The sequence below is a fragment of the Jaculus jaculus genome, chromosome 2 (genome assembly GCF_020740685.1).
Source record: "Jaculus jaculus isolate mJacJac1 chromosome 2, mJacJac1.mat.Y.cur, whole genome shotgun sequence".
Classification (NCBI taxonomy): Eukaryota; Metazoa; Chordata; class Mammalia; order Rodentia; family Dipodidae; genus Jaculus; species Jaculus jaculus.
Genome location: NC_059103.1, coordinates 52,924,766 through 52,943,671, shown reverse-complemented (window position 1 = coordinate 52,943,671; position 18,906 = coordinate 52,924,766). Strand labels below are relative to the sequence as shown.

General features: G+C 41.8%; 1 protein-coding gene across 8 annotated transcripts in view; it reads right to left on the bottom strand.

Annotated features, from left to right (window-relative positions):
* The window catches only part of Cdc14b (cell division cycle 14B), a 115,807-nt gene that overhangs the window by 55,047 nt on the left and 41,854 nt on the right, over nt 1-18,906 (bottom strand). For all 8 annotated transcript variants that reach the window (XM_045142942.1, XM_004656847.2, XM_004656848.2 and 5 more), the window contains exons 3-4: nt 17,716-17,791; nt 14,606-14,698 (exon numbers count right to left, since the gene is read on the bottom strand). In XM_045142942.1, the coding sequence (XP_044998877.1) occupies nt 14,606-14,698; nt 17,716-17,791 (169 nt within the window). The remainder of the gene's footprint in view (nt 1-14,605; nt 14,699-17,715; nt 17,792-18,906) is intronic.

The window sequence follows — 18,906 nt, the reverse complement described above, 5'->3', positions numbered from 1 at the left end:
ACCCTGAAACATTTTCAGCAACACGTGCTTTGGAGGGAGTAGGCTACAATACTGAGCTAAACATGAATCTCGCTACCTCATTACTACTGAAGGCTAAAACTGGATAGTGCCCTCCACTATACTATCTGGTTTAACTTATACAGACAAAAATTTATGTCGCGCTGGGCGTGAATTCCAAGTCAGCCTGAGCTAGAATGAGTGCCTACCTTGAAAAACAAAACAAAACAAAAATTAGGTCAGCCTGGACTAGAGTGAAACCCTACCTCAAAAAACAAAACAAAAAATCTAGGTCTTGCCAGGCATGGTAGGACATGCCATTAATCCTAGCACTTGGGAAGCAGAGGATCGCCATGAGTTCGAGGCCACCTTGACTACATAGTGAATTCCAGGTCAGCCTGGGCTACAGCAAGACCTTACCTTGAAACAGAAAGAAAAAAAATCTAGGTCTCATTATGCTGACTCAACACATGGCCTTGTCACTGCTTTAGGTGCCAGATCTCCTGGTTGCCATGGTACAGGCAAATTTAGGGCTGGGGCTTCAGCACTCGTGTTCCACTTTGTTTAAATGTCATTGCAAATAGTGAAAAACCACCTACAGAATATGTACTTTTACAGAAAAGGTTCTCCAACTCATAAATGCCAATGTCCTATGGTCTCCTAAAGGATATATATTTTTGGTTATAGCATGGGAGGCTGTGGAGCTGTGCTTTGAAAAAGTCATGGTTGGGGGGGAATAGAAATCTGTGTCATGGGGGGCTCCAATTTGCAACTGTGTTAGTCAGCTTTCCATGACTATGACAAAATACCTGAGCAATCATCTACTATGGAAGAAAGGTTTGGAAATTATAGTCACTGAGTCAACAGGTCCTGCTGCTCTGGGTCTATAGTGAGGTGGAGCACATAGCACAAGAAGCAAAAAGAGCAAGAGGAAGGGAGAGACTGGGGTCCTAATATGTGCCTCAAGAACACCATCTGAATGACAGCTCCTCCCACCAGACATAGCAGCACGGGCTTGTAACACATGGGTCCAGGGGACACTCAAGATCAAAGCCACACCAACAGCTCAGTGCTCTCATCCTTGAGATACAGGGAGCTTCTTGTGGGAATGTGGGAACAGAATGTAATAGTGGAAGGCTTGATGCTGCCCATCCAGGGAAGTCTTATCTTGGTCTCCACAGGGCACACTAATGGATGGAGGGGAAAATGACCAGTTTCTTCACATGGGCTTTCACTCTCTGACGACTCCATAGCTGCCTATATAAAAAATAAAATGCCTGTTGTTTTCAGGCAACAAGAGAGTAACAATCATAGCTACCTCGGAAAAAAATTCACTTAGGGGCTGGAAAGATGGCTCAGAGGTTAAAGGTACATGCATTTGACATTTTTGTTCAGTGGTAAGAAGTCTTGCCCTGCCCATTCTCTCTCTCCTCCCTTCCCTGTCTCTCTTTGAAATAAATTTTTAAAAATTTTAAATTATTCATTTAGGGCTGGAAAAATGGCTTAGCAGTTAAGTCAACTGCCCACAAAGCCTAAGGATCTGTTTGATTCTCCAATACCCATGTAAGCCATATGCATATGGTAGCACATGCATCTGGAGTTCATTTGCAGTGGCTAGAGGCCCTGGTGTGCCCATTCTCTCTCTCATAAATAAATAGAAATAAAATATGTTTAAAAAGGGGGGGACTGGAGGGATGGCTTAGCACTTAAGGTGTTTGCCTGCAAAGTCAAAGGACCCAGGTTTGATCCCCCAGGACCCATGTTAGCAAGATGCACCAGGGGGTGTTTGCGTCTAGAGTTAGTCTGCAGTGGCTGGAGGCCCTGGAGCACCCATTCTCATCCTCTCTCTCCCTTTTTCTCCATCAAGTAAATAAAAATAAAATACATAAAAAATAGTTTAAAAATTACTCATCTGCACCTATTTGTGGATATGTGAGGATCTCTTGATACTGCAATCAAATGTCTGTCTGTCTTTATGTGGGTGTTGAGGAATTGAACCTAGGCTAGCAGGCTTTGCAAGCAAGTGCCTTTAACAGCTGAACCATCTCCCAGCAGCCCCCTACTCACCGCTCCATTTTCTAGGTCACTGTCTGCCTGTCCCAGACCCTGATCATTTATGGTTTTGATTCTGGCAAGCCAGGCCTCAAGCACCAAAATCCCAACTAGACATATGTTTCCTATTTAACTGTTCTTATAAGCACTTTGAAGCTTTATCTACACACTTAGAGAGGCTCTGACACAGCCTGAAAACCAAACACGACACCAGTCATCACAGACTGAAGAACAACAAGAGGCTTTAAACCCCAGCAACCAACGCAGCAGCCAGAGAAGCCATCAACTATTTTCAAATACTCTTTATGGAGAAATGTCACAATGTTTGCAGCATTTACAAACCCGCCTAACTATTTCACATGTCAGCCAGATGCCACATGTCTCTCCTATGCCAAGAATTTGACTGAGCTAAAAACAAAAAAAAACTCCCTCACCAAATTAAACACAGAATGCTCATGAAACCAAAACAAGCTCATATTCAACTGCTCAAAGGCGAAAAGAGGAATAAGATACACATAATGAACAATTTCATATGGTAAACTTGGTAAAAATCAGGCCAGGTATAATGGCTTATTCCTAAAACTGACAAGGTGAATCACCATGAGTTCAAGGCCAGCCTTGTCTACAAGTTCAGAACAGCCTCAGCTACAGAGTGAGAACATGTCGCGAAAAAAAAAAAAAAGAAGAAGAAGACATCCCCACCCAGCAGAAACTAACTGAAGCCTCTTAGTCCTTATAATAAATATTATTAACCTCACCAAAGAAGACCCTCATAAGATTTAGGATGAGGGTAAAGGGTCTTAGAGTACAACCTTTTCTTTAAACAACAACAACAACAACAACAGAACAGTGCTAGAGAGATAGCTCAGTGGATAAAGCACTTGCAGCTCACAATGAAGTACCTATGTTCGGTCCCCAGGCTGAGAGTCACAGCAGCTTCTGTAATCCCGACGTGCTGACACTGACAGGATGGGGGATATGTGCCCTTTCACATGCACAAACACAAAAAATATTATAAATAAACAAATAAATAAGACTACTTTCATGGTTCCTTCAAATACCTGCAAGAAAAATATTCCCAAATCCCTTTTTAAAAATAATCAGATGGGAGCTGGGTATGGTGGTACGGGCCTGTAATCCCAGCACTCAAGAGACTGAGTCACGATGATCAAGAGGCTGAGGTCAGCCTGGGCTACTCAGCTCAACCCTGTCTCAAAATAAAGCAAACATCAGAGGGCCATACATGCTAGTAGCTTTAGCTTTCCAAATTACTTTTATCTATAAACATGAATAGGCTAGTATAATGAGCCTTAATTTAGACAAAAGGAAACTACCAACCCACAGCAGAAAATGCTTCTCTGTTAAGGCCAGGTAATAAAAAATGAATGTACAAGCAAAAGGGATGTATTGCACTGACTGGTAAGGAACATTTTTAAAAACAAAGCAAAAGAAATCTACATATTTTTAAGGAGATGTATGTATTTTTGAGACAGGTATCCCAGGGGCTGGCCTCCAGCTGGCTATGTAGGCCAGGATGAACTTGAACATCTGGTGCCCCTGCCTTTGTCCCCTAAGCGCTGGGATTTCAGGCATGAGCTACCAGCTGAGTTTTACATGGTGCTGGGAGCTCAACCCAGGGCCTAGTATATATACTATGCAAACACTCTACAAACTGAGCTACATCACTAGGCATATGATCTCCTAATTTTTTAACATGTGGAGGGGAGGACTACAACTATTTAAAATTCTGTGAGTTACGTAAACCTTGCAGGTTGGGCCTTTCCAAAGTGTGGTATTAACTACTCATCTAAGGTCGCACTGCTGGTAACTAGGAACACTGTTCAGCTCTTATTTATAGATGAAAAATCGTACTATCTAAACAAGGACAGAAGCAGGGACGGCCTCCAAGATTCCAGAAATCTCAACAGATCTGCACTCAAGGCTCATACGTGATCTGATGGGCAGTTCTCCTAGCTTGTTTCCAAAATGAGCATCACTGAGCGGCACTATCCTGGCCCACTCAAATGTCAGGGTACTGCTCACTGGGATGGAAAGGAAGTGAGCCTCAGGAGTCAGCTGCAAAGGACAGCTGTCTCCACTGATGGACCACAGAGGCACTGGGCAGCATCTGCCTCTGGGCCTGGCTGCTATATTTGCAGTTGCCTAGCTGCTGCCTGCCCTGCTTTTCACAAACAGCCAAGGAGGGGTTCAGCCTGGGTGATGGTTGTTTACAAAGTTATGGCCATCCTACCAGGTTCTACCCTTTGGTCTTGTTTACTCAACTGGAAAATGACCCACGACTTGTCTAAGCCACCTGCTATGCCGCCTACTCCCCTCACCATGAAATTACCTTAATCTAGCATTGATCACAGGTTCAAAGATCATTAAACAACAAATGAAGTCCCTGAGTTCTTATCATTAAATGCTGAGCCAATCTCAAATTCAATGCGATTTAGGATTCAACTCATAGACTGCTGAGTTAATATATTCTTAGAATTTAATTAGCATCATAATTTTCTATATAAGTGTTTACAAGGTAAGCTATTCTAAAGCCTATAAAAACTGCTTAAAATTAAAAAAAATAGTGATTTATTTTGACCAGAAAACCTCCATGTTACCACAATTAGCTCTACTAAAGTAATTTATTAACCACTAGAGAACAAATTTGCAAGCTACATGCTGACTGTTTGCTGTGTCATGAATTTTAGACTCAGAATGCCTCACATTTATTTTGCTTCACATTTATTTTACACACAGAGAAAGCATTAGAAGGCTTGCCCTGGGAGTGTCTGTAACCCAAGGAGGAGATGATTACCAGAGATTTGCAGGAGTGCATAAATCTTGTTAATGGTAGGATGTAACCAAAGTTGATAATAACACAGAATGATACTTTGTTTTTAATTTTCAAAACAGAATTAATGTGTGAAAGAGCAGGATGAACCAGGAAAAGGAGAATGACAGGAAGGAAATGTTACCTGTACCTGATACTACCTGAAATGAAACCAGAAGCCAGCTCAATACAAGCATACGATATCAAACCCATCCCCTGTACAGCAGCTGCTTTCAAATAATAGGTTCTTATTGTTTTGTGAGGGGTGCTGGGGAGTGAACCCAGGAACTCCTTCATGGTAACCATCTGCTCTACCACCGAGCATACTCCAAGCCCCTCAAACGTTTTTGCAAATAGAAACTGTTAATGATTACACTACTGTACTAACACACTACTTCCATTATACAGTATATGTAGAAAAAGATGTAAAGATAAAATAATAATTATTTCTGTTTTCTTGGTATGTATGAGTATGATGTATGTATACATGTGTGCAAGCACACTTTGTGCCACAGCACACATATGAAAGTCAGAGTATAATCTCGGGTGTCAGTCCCTCCTTGCCTTCCTCCTTGTTTGTGGAAAGGTTTCTCATTTTTCACTGCTGTGTTCTGCCAGACTAGCTGGTCCACGAGCTTCTGGAAGATTCTCCTGTCTGCCTCCCTTCTCACCACAGGCACATTTTGATTACAGACACTCCTCTATGGCTTCCAGGTTTTACAAAGGTTCTGAGGACCTAATTCAGGTACTCACACTTGCATAGCAAGCACTTTATCCATTGCACCATCTAATCCAACAATTATTTCTAGAGTGAATTGCTATATATTTAATTGTGCTTTAAGGTTAATAAAGATGAAAGATGTATGTTAATGACTGATACATTTTTTTAAAGCCCTGACTTTTGAATCATCAGTTCTATATTTTTTGGTTTTTCAAGGGAGGGTTTCACTCTAGCACACGCTGACCTGGAACTCACTATGTAGTCTCAGAGTGGCCTCGAATTCGTGGCGATCCTCCTACCCCTGCCTCCCAAGTCCTGGGATTATTATTTATTTATTTGAGAGCAACAGATACAGAGAGAAAGAGGCAGACAGAAAGAGAGAGAGGGAGAATGGGCACGCCAGGGCTTCCAGACACTGCAAACAAACTCCAGACACATGCATCTGGCTAACGTGGATCCTGGGGAATCGAGCCTCGAACCGGGTTCCTTAGGCTTCACAGGCAAGTGCTTAACTGCTAAGCTATCTCTCCAAGCCAAGTCCTGGGATTAAAGGTGGATACCACCATTCCAGGTTCAGTTCTTTATTGTAATGGTGACCATATCCAAAAAGAGATCTGACCAAAACACTTACTTGGAATGCCTTCAGGCAGTGATATACACTTATTTAGTAAATATCCCCACTTCCCAATACTAACAAGATGTTGGTAAACATAGCAGTTGCACATTTTCAAATGTGTGGTGAGTGAGTATGCTCCAAGCCCACTGAACCCCTTTTACTAAAATGATCTTAAAACAGGTTATAAAATACCTGTTGTGCAGTGGACACTGCAAGCCTTATAATTGGCCAGCCAGCCCAAATGAACCAACAGGTGCAATAGTGACACGTCTGTCATGGTGGAAACCATACCCTCCAATTGGACTGGAGGCCAGCTCCATGGGGGGGAAACACATCCCTGTTACTGAAAACTTAAAACAAGGGTAGTCATGAGCCCTAGGGGTGTAACATCTGCTGATGTCTGGAAAAATGTATATACTATGCTTATCAAACTGCCCAGTAAGCACTTCTCTTAATATTTATACCCTTATATTAACGCTATTCTCACTTTGGGTAGAGAATCTTCTCTTTTCAGATGGCAGTGACCTTGGGATGACTCAGAAGGTATCACAGTGCTGGAAAGAAGTGACTGGAGTACTGGGTAACATCTCAATCAGACCTCCGAAGGCTCAGGGTCTAATGCGGAAGAGGTGGCGGAAAGAATGTAAGAGCCAAAGGAAGGGTAGGACTCCTTACAATGTGCTCCCTCCAGACATAAAAGGCCTGGATATCCATGACCTCATAGTGCCTGACACTACCTACACAAGACCATCATAAAAGGAGGAAAAGACCATGACATCAAAATAAAAGAGAGACTGATTGAAATGGGGAGGGGATATGATGGAGAATGGAATTTCCAAGGGGAAGGTGGGAGGGGGAGGGAGGGTATTACCATGGGATCCTTTTAATAATCATGGAAAATGTTAATAAAAATTGAGAAAAAAAAACCCTAAAAATAAAATAAAATACCTGTTGTGGGGGCTTGCTTACCACTTAAACATGAGGGTCTGAGACTGAGTTGGATTCCTCAGCACCCATGAAAAAGCTGTGTGTGGTCACACACATCTGGGATCCCAGTCTGGTGGGGGATGGAGACCACAGAATCACTGGGACTCACTAGCCAAGGTAGAGACTCTGTCTCAAGGAAATGTAAGAATGACTGACAGAGGACAAAAACTCTCCTCTGACGTCTGCACATCTGTGCACTGGGTTTTGCACATCAGTATGCACATATGCACACACTACACTCACATCACATCACACCACATTTACTACACATACACACATGCAGAAAAGTTGTTTCATAGCTACTAAAACAACACTATTTTTGGCTGGGGAAATGGCTTAACAGTTAAGGCATTCTGCCTGCAAAAACCTAAGGACCCCAGTTCGATTACCCAGGACCCATGTAAGCCAGATGCACATGGTGGGGCACACGTCTGGAGTTTGTTTGCAGTGGCTGGAGGCCCTGGTGCGCCCATTCTCTCTTTCTCTCTCAAATAAATAAATAAAATATTTAAAAACAACAACACTATTTTCAAAACCAGTAGTTAAAGGAAAATTATTATTCATCACTTTGCTTTTTCCTTAGGAAATTTGGTTTTGAGGTAACAAAAGTGCCCCAAAAGGAATGAAGGAAAACTCAACTCCCACAAAAACATGAGACCAGAACTCTAATAAAACTGATCTGGTACAGCACAGGGTAGCATGCTTACTAAAGGGCACATATTCTGAGAACACACCTGCAAATTTAGGTGACTTCATAGGGATACAAAAACCACAGGGTATACTTACGCAACTAAAATATCTTATGATGCCATTATGTGATATAATCATATGGGACAATCATCACTAATGTGGTCTATTGACAAAAACAGCAGTGCATGATACATAACTGAGGTAGAGACCTGGGGTCTACATCTTTAATCTCTAACTGTCAGGAGGCTGAGGCAGGAGGATCAAGAGTCAGAGGCCAGACTGAATGACACAGCCAAGTTCCTATTCTCCCCCTCTCTTCTCCCACGCCATGAACAAACAGTTTATAGGAAAATACGTATGAACATTGCCAAAATGAACTTATAGGATACTTTAAGTCACAAGGAGAAAAGCGTGCCTGGGAGGTACCTGGCAGTCTAGCACCATTGGTGATGAAGTATTATGTTTTCTGACGGAGGTCATGCAACATTTACTCTACTACTGTAAAACCGTTCATGTGGAACTGCTAACTTTTAAGAAATACACTCACAGTCAAAAGATACCAAGGAAGGGGCTAGAGAGATGGCTTAGCAGTTAAGGTGTTGCCTACAAACCCAAAGGACCCAGGTTTGACTCCCCAGTACCCACATACTAGGTGCACAAGGCGGCGCACACATCTGGAGTATGTTTGCAGTGGTTGGAGGCCCTGGTGTGCCCATTCTTTCTTTCTTTCTCTCTCTCTGTCTGCCTATTGCTGTATCTCTCTCTCTCAAATAAATAAATAAAAATAAAAATATTTTAAAAGGATACCAAGGAAAAAAGTAGAAAACTTCAAAGGAGGACAGTCTATAAGACACACCTGACTACTTTGGTAAACTAACACTATCAGATATCATGTCTTGTTAAGGTGGGGGGAGGGCTAGGGATGGGAGGGCCTCAGTGGATAAAACACTTGGCAAGCACCAGAAAACAGACAACTAGCATCAAAGTCAATGCCAGTGGGTGTGGTGGTCACTTTGCAATCCCAGAGTGAGTAGTCTAGTTAGACCAGATGAACTGGTGAGCTCTGGTCTCAAGTGAGAGCCTCTGCCTCAGTAAAATAAAGAGAGTTTTCATACTCAGGAGGCAGAGGTAGGAAGATGGCTATGAGTTCAAGGGCAGCCTAGGACTACATAGTGAATTCCAGATCAGCCTAGGCTAGAGCAAGATGCTACCTTGAAATACCAAAATAAATAAATAAATAAATAAAAAATAAAGAGAGCAATCAAAGAAGGAAGCAGATCTCAACCTTCAGCCTCACAAGCACACATATGCAAGCATATTCACAAATGTACTCATACACACGTGCACACAAACACATACACACACGTTGAAAAATGAATGAAGGAATTACAGGTACCACAACGTCATGCATGTGGTTCTGGATTAGTTAATTTGGACATTTTGGAGTAACAGGAGATACAAATAAAATCTAGATATAAACATGATAAAATACATACAGAAATGAAAGAACAGATCACTGACAAATAACAGCACAGGCAAAACAACTCCTGGCAAGCATATGTCTGTGTTTCATATATACACATTACTGTTAAATATACTGTTACACGTTATAGCAATGTTCTGTTACTGTAGAACATTTGTTCTAACAGTTTTTGCACACGTGTGTCAAGAACATGTGGTGTGTTATGTGTGGTATATTCACATATGTGTGTACATGGGTGTCCTTCTGTACTTCCTGGAGACACAGTCTCTCCCTCAACCTGGATCTGCTGTTTTTCCAAGTTAGCAAGCCCATGAGATTCTCTGGTCTTTCCCCTTCCCACCCTGGCAGACTAGGGTTACAAATATATGTGACTAGGTTGTTCACACAGGTGCCAGGGACTTGAATTTGAGTGGTCTCAGGACCTCATGCTTAAGGGACTAGTGCATGTAATGTAACTGCTGAACCATCTCCCTAGTCCTCTAAATGTTTCGGGGACACAACACAAATAGTTTTCTGTTTGTTTTCAAGGTAGGGTCTTCCTCTAGCCCAGGCTGACCTGGAATTCATTCTGCATTCTCAAGGTGACCTCGAACTCATGGTGATCCTCCTACCTTTGCCTCTCGAGTGCTGGGATTAAAGGTGTGCACCACCATGCCCTGCTGACATCACTTTTTATAATACAATGACAAAACATTTTAAATGTTTATTTTCAAAATGTTCTTTTCATCATGAATTTATTGTAAAAACAAAACAAAACAAAAAAAACATTTACTTCTCAGTTAAAATTCCACCTTGACTTTGAGATTACAGAGTGCTACATAAAACTCTGATTTGGCAGCAGTCACTGACATCACGAAGTGTGACACTTACTGGTCCATGAAACAACACAGAGGACTTTATTCATCTGTCAACTCATTGACAGAGATACAAGACTTCTAGCTTTGCTCTAATTTGTTACCAGAGACTACCATTAAGACAGCTGAACAAGCCGGGCGTGGTGGCGCACGCCTTTAATCCCAGCATTCAGGAAGCAGAGGTAGGAAGATTGCCATGAGTTCGAGGCCACCCTGAGACTACATAGTGAATTCCAGGCCAGCCTCGGCTAAAGTGAGACCCTACCTCAAAGAAAAAACGAACAAAAAGACAGCTGAACCAAGAAAGCCATGTTTCAGTCTTGACTTAATGTACAGTACTAGAAAGCTTGCTAAAGACTAATGAATAGCCATGTTGCTCATCCCACACTGGATACGAGATGAATAGAGGGCGGGCTTTTGTGACACCTTGGCTCTTGATTTAAGATAAAAAATAAGTATTTCTCATGACTCCTGTGTTTCAAGGGGTTATCTCACATCCTCTCTCCATCCAGTATTAAATCCTTTTACATATAAAAGATGATTCCTTTCAGTAAACCCAGATTTTTAAAGGGTAGACAAGTAAATCATTCATTTAGATTTTTCCCCCTTTTTTCCTGCACTGCTAGGGATGGAACCCAAGGCCTCTTGCATGCTAAAGTGTATACCTAGTCTGGAAAAATTTTTCCTCCGGTTGTTTTTTTTTTTTTTTTGGCCTTTGGTTAAAATAGTACCAGTCTAGAGCCAGGTGTGGTGCACACCTTTAATCCCAGCACTCAGGAGGCAGAAGTAGGAGGATTACCATGAGTTTGAGGCCACCCTTAGACTACATAGTGAATTCCAGGTCAGCCTGAGCCAGAGTGAGACCCTACCTCGAAAAAACCATAAAGAAAAAGAACTTTACCAGTCCTAATGTATCACTAAAAAGCTTTGCTATCTCCAGCATTCCTAACAACTCCAGAAAGTCACCAAACCTGCAGACCAATGCACTTACCAAGAGGATTTACTTGACTTTGACCTGCTCCAAGCGTCGCTAACTTTGATGTTTGATCTTCTGAAGTGTCTATATTATACATGAGCACTCCTTTGCTACTATTATTCCATTTCTTCTCTTGGAACTTTGTCTTTCACCTCACCTCCCCTCCCCTTTAGCGAGGCTGTCACTGCTGCAAAGGCATTTGTCACAGCCAGGAGCTCTAGCCCTCCCACAAGTTGGCTGTGTGATGTGAGCATAGTGATAACTCAGTGCATAGCCAAAGGCAAAGTTTACCCTGGCCAGTCCCTGACCAAGCAAATCAGTACTGACCTGAAAGTGTCAAATCCTGGGGCTTCTAAGGAGAAATTCATTAACTAGACAAAAGTAAAGTTCTGTGTGCCCAAAACAGCCATAAACAAAGTCAAAGGCAGGCCCAACTGGGAAGAAGTATGTCAATAATTTGTCCATGAACATGACCAGGGGTTATTTTTCTCACTAGAAAAACAGCAGCAATGGGCTAGGGTGTAGCTTAGTAGAACACTATGCTTAGTGTGGCCGAGGCCCTGGGTTTAATCCCCAGAACCACCAAATAAGAACTGTAATATTTCTTATTTACAATCCTCTTTGTTTTTAAGAAAACCCTGAGATTCCCTCCAGTCATATCCAAGTTCTCCACCTTGCAGATACCAGTTATCTGATGATGGACAAGTGATCAACCCAGCGGGAGCCCCCTGCTCTGAGCCCTGATGAAGGGAATGTAAGCAATACCTCCAAAGAAGGCTTGGGACTTCTGCTATCTCACTAGGGTTCCCATTAATGATTCACCCTCAGAATTCTGGCTAAAATCTCTTTCTCTGAATAGGCTCATGATTTAGTCTGAAAGGTTTCTCTCCCCAGTTGACTAGCTAAGTAATAGGACCAAATGACCTGGTCAAAGGATATACTTTTCCATTCTCTTTCTTTCTTAGAGACCTACATAAACTTTTCATTTTCTCCTTCTCTCCCTTCCTCCTTTCTCTTTCTCTCTCTAAAGGATCTTGCTGCCAGCACAAGAAACTTCGACTGAGATAAAAACACTCCAGATGAAGTTTTTAACCTGTATTTTAAAAAAAAATTTATTCATTTATTTATTTGACAAAGAGAGAGGGAGGGAGGGAGAGAGAGACTGGGTGCACCAGGGCCTCCAGCCACTGCAAACAAACTCCAGATGCGTTTGTCCTTTTGTGCATCTGTCTTACATGGGTCCTGGGGAACTGAACCTGGGTTCTTTGACTTTGCAGGCAAATGCCTTAACTGCTAAGCCATCCCTCCAGCCCTAATCTGTATTTTTTTAAATTAAGCTGGGTGCGGTGGTGTAGGCCTTTAATCCCAGCACTCTGGGAGGCAGAGGTAAGAGAATTGCCATGAGTTCGAGGCCATCCTGAGACTACATAGTGAAACCCTACTTCAAAAACACAAATAAAAAAAATTATTTTCTCTATTTGAGAGAGAGAAAGAGGGAGAGAGAGAGAATGGGTACACCAGGGCCTTCAGCTGCTGCAAAAGGAACTCCAGGAGCATGTGCTACTGTGCGCATATGGCTTACATAGGTCCTGGGGAACTGAACCTAGTTCCTTTGGCTTTGCAGGCTAGCTCCTTAGCCACTAAGCCATCCCTCCAGCCCCAAATTTGTATTTTATTTTTTAAGACACAGGTAGCCTTGAACTAGCTACATGGTCCAGGATGACCGTGATCTCATTCATGATCTTTCTGCATACAAATCCACTAAGGTTAGATAATCTGACCCTTTGAAAATCCAAATCTTTGGCTGGTATATGGTTCAGTGATAGAACATTTGGCTGGTATGTGTGAAGTTCTGGGTTTGACCTGTGGCATCATAAAAATAAACAAATGAGGATCTTTCAATGTAACTTAACTAATAACTGGAATTCATAGCTTATACAAATACTGGCTTTTCTAAACTTACTTGCTATTGCTGTATGATGTACCCTGCACAGAATGCTACCAACTCTCCTATAGCAATGACATGTCACATCTTTGCTGAATCTCTTGGTAACAGTGAAGATAACCTGAGTTAGAGGATTCCAAAAAGCTGCCTATAATCAAATTATAGAGCATGATTCCCTCATGGGACTCATTTTGTAGTGTGTTTTTATTTGTTTTAAAGGTCTCTCTGTGTGTGTGTATGTATGTGTGTTATGAGCATGCCAGAGTCTCTTGGTTCTGCAAACAAATGCTTGTCTGGCTCCATGTGGGTGGCTGGGGAACTGAATACATACAAGAAGGCTTTGTAAGCTAGCGTCTTCAACTACTAAGCCATCTTCCCAATCCCTGCTGGTTTTGTTAAATCTATTTGGACCTGACCTGGCAAGATGATTTTATACTCTCTCAATGGACCAGTAATTAATACAAACAGCTTTGGTAGCATTGCTTGCTAACCTTCAGGGCCAAAGCATATCAATTTTTATTTAACAGATTTTCTTATCTTCTTCTTTTTTTTTTTTTTTTTGAGGTAGTGTCTCACTCTAGATCAGGCTGACCTGCAATTCACTACATAGTCTCAGGGTGGCCTTAAACTCACGTTTTCACTATGTAGTCTCAGGGTGGTCTCGAAGTCACGACGATCCTCCTACTTCTGCCTCCCAAGTGCTGGAATTAAAGGCGTGAGCTACCACACCGGGCTTATATTTTTTTAAAGAATACTTTTAGGGCTAGGAGATGGCTCAGTGAATAAAGTGTTTGCTCCACAAGCATACGGATCTAAATTCAATAGTGCAAATAACTATATCAACTCTCCTATAGAAAGGCAGCAGGTAGAGACAGAAGTCTCCCTGGAAGTTTGTGTGCCAGTTAGCCTGAAAAACACAGCAGCAAACAAGAGACCCTGTCTTTAATTGGAACGAAGAAGGGATCCAATGAAGGGTGGATTTGTGAGGGGAACGTGGGGGTGAGGGATAGGAATCATCATGGTTTATTGTCTACACTTATAGAAGCTGGCAATAAAAAAAATAAAAAGAGAGAGAGACCCTGTATCAAACAAGGTAAAAGGTGAAGACTGACACCTGAGGTCACCCTCTGACCTCCACATGAATAAGTGTGCGCACGAGAGCGTGCACACGCACACACACACACACACACACACACACACACTCACTCACTCTCCTCCTCTCCCAAAATACTTTAAGTTTATAGCAAAACTGAGTAGGGACAGAGACCTTCCCCATGAAGTCTTCATAAGCAGACGTCTCCTTGGATTTGCCAATCTTTGAAAAACAAAACATGTCCTTGTGGGAAATAAACAGGACATTACCTTACAAAAGTGACTTCAAAATTCCAAACCTAAATTTAAAGAACTGTGGTGGCGCACATTCTCAGTGATATTTGAGGAAACTAAGTACTTACCATATAACATCCAACAAGGAAAGCAGCATTTGCTTGTTTTCTCTGATCAGAGCCAGTAAAATGAATAATCTTCTTCCTTAACATTGTAATGGACTGCATAAAAACAAATTATTGTTAGTTTCTTTTCCATTTCAAGTTTCTTAAAACTTTACTTTCTGATAAATTTCAAATCTCACAACAGATAGGTAGTCACAACGTAAAGACCTTCAGCACCCCAGAAATATCTTCCGATAAAACATATGCTGAAATTAGAATAAATTAAAAAGGAGAGGAGAAAGATGTGCTTAAAGACAGGCTACCTCTGGGTCATTTCAAAAAGGCCTGGGGTGGGGGGCAGACAAACCAAGAGCTCTTATCACTAACAGCAAAGCATTTTCCTCAACAGTGCTGCTGTCCTGAGAAAAGAGAAGACCATGACAAAATCCATAACCTGGTGACACAGGAAACTCAAGAAATGTCCCAGTGTCCAAATTAACAACAAATTATGAGTGTCTATGGAAGGTGAAAGCTGGAAACAGAGGAGAAAGCTTTCTTGTTCTTACTATTTGCTATTTTTTTTTAAAGAAATCTATTCCAGGGCTAGAGAGATTGCTCAGTGGTTAAAGACGTGTTCCAAAAACAATTAAATTAAAAGGATATATACAACAGAGCAAAAATCATGCATGCTGTAAGGTGGGCGTGGTAGCACACACCTTTAATTACAGCACTTAGGAGGCAGAGGTAGGAGGATCGCTTGAGTTCAAGGTCAGCATGAGACTACATAGTGGATTCCAGGTCAGCCTGTGCCAGAATGAGACCCTACCTTGGAAAACCAAACAACCAACCAACCATGCATGCTGTGCAGAGGCAGGGCGTGAGCAGTGGGGGAGGGGTGAGTAGCTGAAGCAGCAAAGCCTCAGCTCCCCCATGGGTGTGACCACTGAATCTGTGGAAATGCCCCAAGCTGCGCTCATGACCTGTACATATTATATTTCAGCACGAAGTTAAAAATATAAGATGGAAATGAAAACTAAAAGGAGCAGGAGATCAAACAGCACTCCGCAGAGGTGCTCCACGATGTGATGAGAAGCCAGATGCACCAGATGTGACCCCCACCCCACTGTCCACTTGATGGGCGTAAAACCCAATCATCCACCGGCACCACACACAGGACACGCCTCGTCAGACTTTCCACATACTTGTCACCACTACTAGATGAATCGGCAGTTGTATTCTAGTGAAGGTGAATGGTCCACACACTATCAGCTGTCCCAGTAAGTTATTAAAAAGGAAAGGATACATTTTTGGTTGACCCAAAGAAAAAGTCTATAGCAAGCTAGGCCAGTGATGCACACGAGCACACATGTGCACGCTCACACAGACAAAGCACTCTCTCACAGACTCACTTTCAAAATTAAAGCAAAAGAAACAAAAGTAGGAAATTATTTTTAGCTTACTGGCCCTGTGAGAAGCAAAAGACTGCCACAGGCAAGTGGAAAAGGGGAAGGGGACCCCAATGCACAGGCCATACATGTTTGCATTCTTAGTTAAGAGGGCCTAGGAAGGGAAGTCTCCACCTCTGTGAAAATGTATCCTGAATACAGTTGATGCTCAAAGGGTAAAAATCTCTCCTTTACCCATAAATTCTTAATTTCAGTAAATTAAACAAATAAAAATGAACTTTTTTGTATAGTTGTCTGATAGGTATTCCACTGAGTAGCTTTTTTTTTTTTTTTTTAAGTTTCCTACTTCCAAAGTAGTATTTTCTACTTGATGATTTAAAAGGGCACATAAATACTTCCTAGGGTGCTTCATGAGTAATTCAAGGTTTATCACTAAAGGAATAGAATCTATGCTCAAACCAACAGAAACATACTTTTTTTTTTTTTTTTTTTTTTTTTGGTTTTTCGAGGTAGGGTCTCACCCTGGCTCAGGCTGACCTGGAATTCACTATGTAGTCTCAGGGTGGCCTCAAACTCACGGCAATCCTCCTACCTCTGCCTCCCAAGTGCTGGGATTAAAGGCATGCGCCACCATGCCCGGCTCAGAAACATACTTTAAAACTCTCAGTGCGACAGCAACGACATGCTGTGGGTCCCTGGTGCTACTACTTGACTAGCGGCATGCTCCTCAGAACGAGGGCAGGATGAGCAGTGGCCAAAGCCAGGAAGAATTTGCCTTTGGCTTCAGTTCCCATGAGGTCAGATAAGAGGCTTAGGTAACTAACCTGCCTCTCACTGGCCAGAATCAGATAACCAGCTCCATAGGAAGCAGAGGCCAGGAATGGTAACGCCCTTTGGAGGTAGACACAAGAGCATCACAAGTTCCAAGCAAGTCTGGGCTACACTGTGAACACTGTCTCAAAAGCAAAAAACAAAACAAACAAAAAAAGAAAACCAGACAGAACGTTCTCCAGAAACAAATATATATATATATATATATATATATATGGTATGACTTTATAAAGCAAATATCATGTGTATCTTAAAAACCACTCAGTGAAAAACAAGACTTTTTTTTAAGACAGGAACTTACGATGTAGTCTAGGCCTTAAACTCACACAGCAATTCTCCTGCCTCACTTGCCAGAGTGCATGGGTTACAGGTGTACGCCACCACAGCTGTCAACACTTTTACTACATTTTCAAGACATGCTAAAAATTCATTTCAGTAGTCAACTGCTTTTATTTTGTGGGGATTTTGTTTTGTTTTGAGCCAGGAGCTTGCTATGGTATAGCCCAGGCTAGCCATAAACTCCTGTGTCAGAGTCCTGAGTGATCAGGTTCAAGGCATTTTTCTTAAGAGAAAGTCCTCTTTCAAAATATTTTTGAATTAAAAAGAACAATTATGGGCTGGAGAGATGGCTTAGCAGTTAAAGCATTTGCCAATGAAGTCTAAGGACCCTGGTTTGATTCCCCAAGACCCACTTGCGCCAGGTGCACAAGAGGGCACATGCATCTAGTGTTCGTTTAGTTTAGCTACAAACCCTGGCATGACCCCCCCCCCCCCCCCGCGCTCTCTCTGCCTCTTTCTCTCTCAAGTAAATAAACAAACATGTTCTAAAAGTCTCCTTCCCTTCCCCCAGGGTTGGCCTAAGAGCGGTTAAGTCACACCTTGGGTTCAAGACTTTACCTTGAGCTTCTTATTTATCTTGCAGCAATACCTGTAAACCATTGCCAGGTTGAGTGGCCCAAAATCTGCGTAGAAGCTTTAAAAAATGGAAAATAAAAATGAGTATATCTTTAGATGTCCTGAATATAATGCTATTTTGAGACCTATAAGAACAAATTATGGCAAGACAGTATCTATCACAACAAATTAACACAGACCATACAATTCAAAGGTATACCACTAATAGAAATATTTTGGGGGCTACAGAAATAGCTCAGCAGTTTAGACACTTGCCTGCAAAGCCTAATGACCCGGATTCAATTCCAATATCTACATAAAGCTAGATACACAAAGTGATGTACAAATCTATAGTTCATTTGCAGTTGCTAGAGGCCTTGGTACGCCTCTGCTGTGTCTCTTTCTGTATCTCTCTGCTTGAAAATCACTAAACAAAATTTTTAAAAGAAATATTATGGGGCAATGGGGAAGAATGGACAAAAAGGGGTAATGGGAAAGGACTATGATCAAAATATATTATGTATATGTAAGAAAACTCTCCAAAAAGAAGTTTAAGAAACAGAAGAAAAATAGTCTGGTATGCAATACCTATTTAAACAGTGGGTGGGCTGGGTATGTACATCAATGGAAAATAAAGCTTAACTAGCCTGCATGAGGCCCTCAGGTCCTCCCCAACACCACACCAAAGTGGTAAAGCATACCTAACCTCAGTTACCTTAGTGAAGAAAGCATTTCTTGCACACATATTTTCTACTAGCACAACAGCATCTTGGTACATGCTTACATTTCAGTATATTGTGGTAGAAACTATTAGAATACCAAATCCAAATGATTAAATATAGGAAGGTTCCTTTTGTCTCAAAAGATCTATTTTATTACCAAGGGTTTGAAAAGAATGTCTTATAAAGAACACACACCAGATTTTTGTAATTTTCCAAGGCTACTTATCTACATATACCTGGAGAGTCTTCCCCAAAAAAAAAAAACCGGGGCTGGAGAGATGGCTCAGCAGTTAAGGCACTTGCCTGCAAAGCCTAATGACCCAGGTTCAACTCCCAGTGTCCACATAAAACCAGATGCACAAAAATGGCACATGCATCTGGAGTTTGTTTCCAGTGACTGGAGGCCCTGGCACACCCATTCTCTCAGTCTCTCTTCTATCCTTCTCTCTGCTTGCAAATAAATAAATAAATA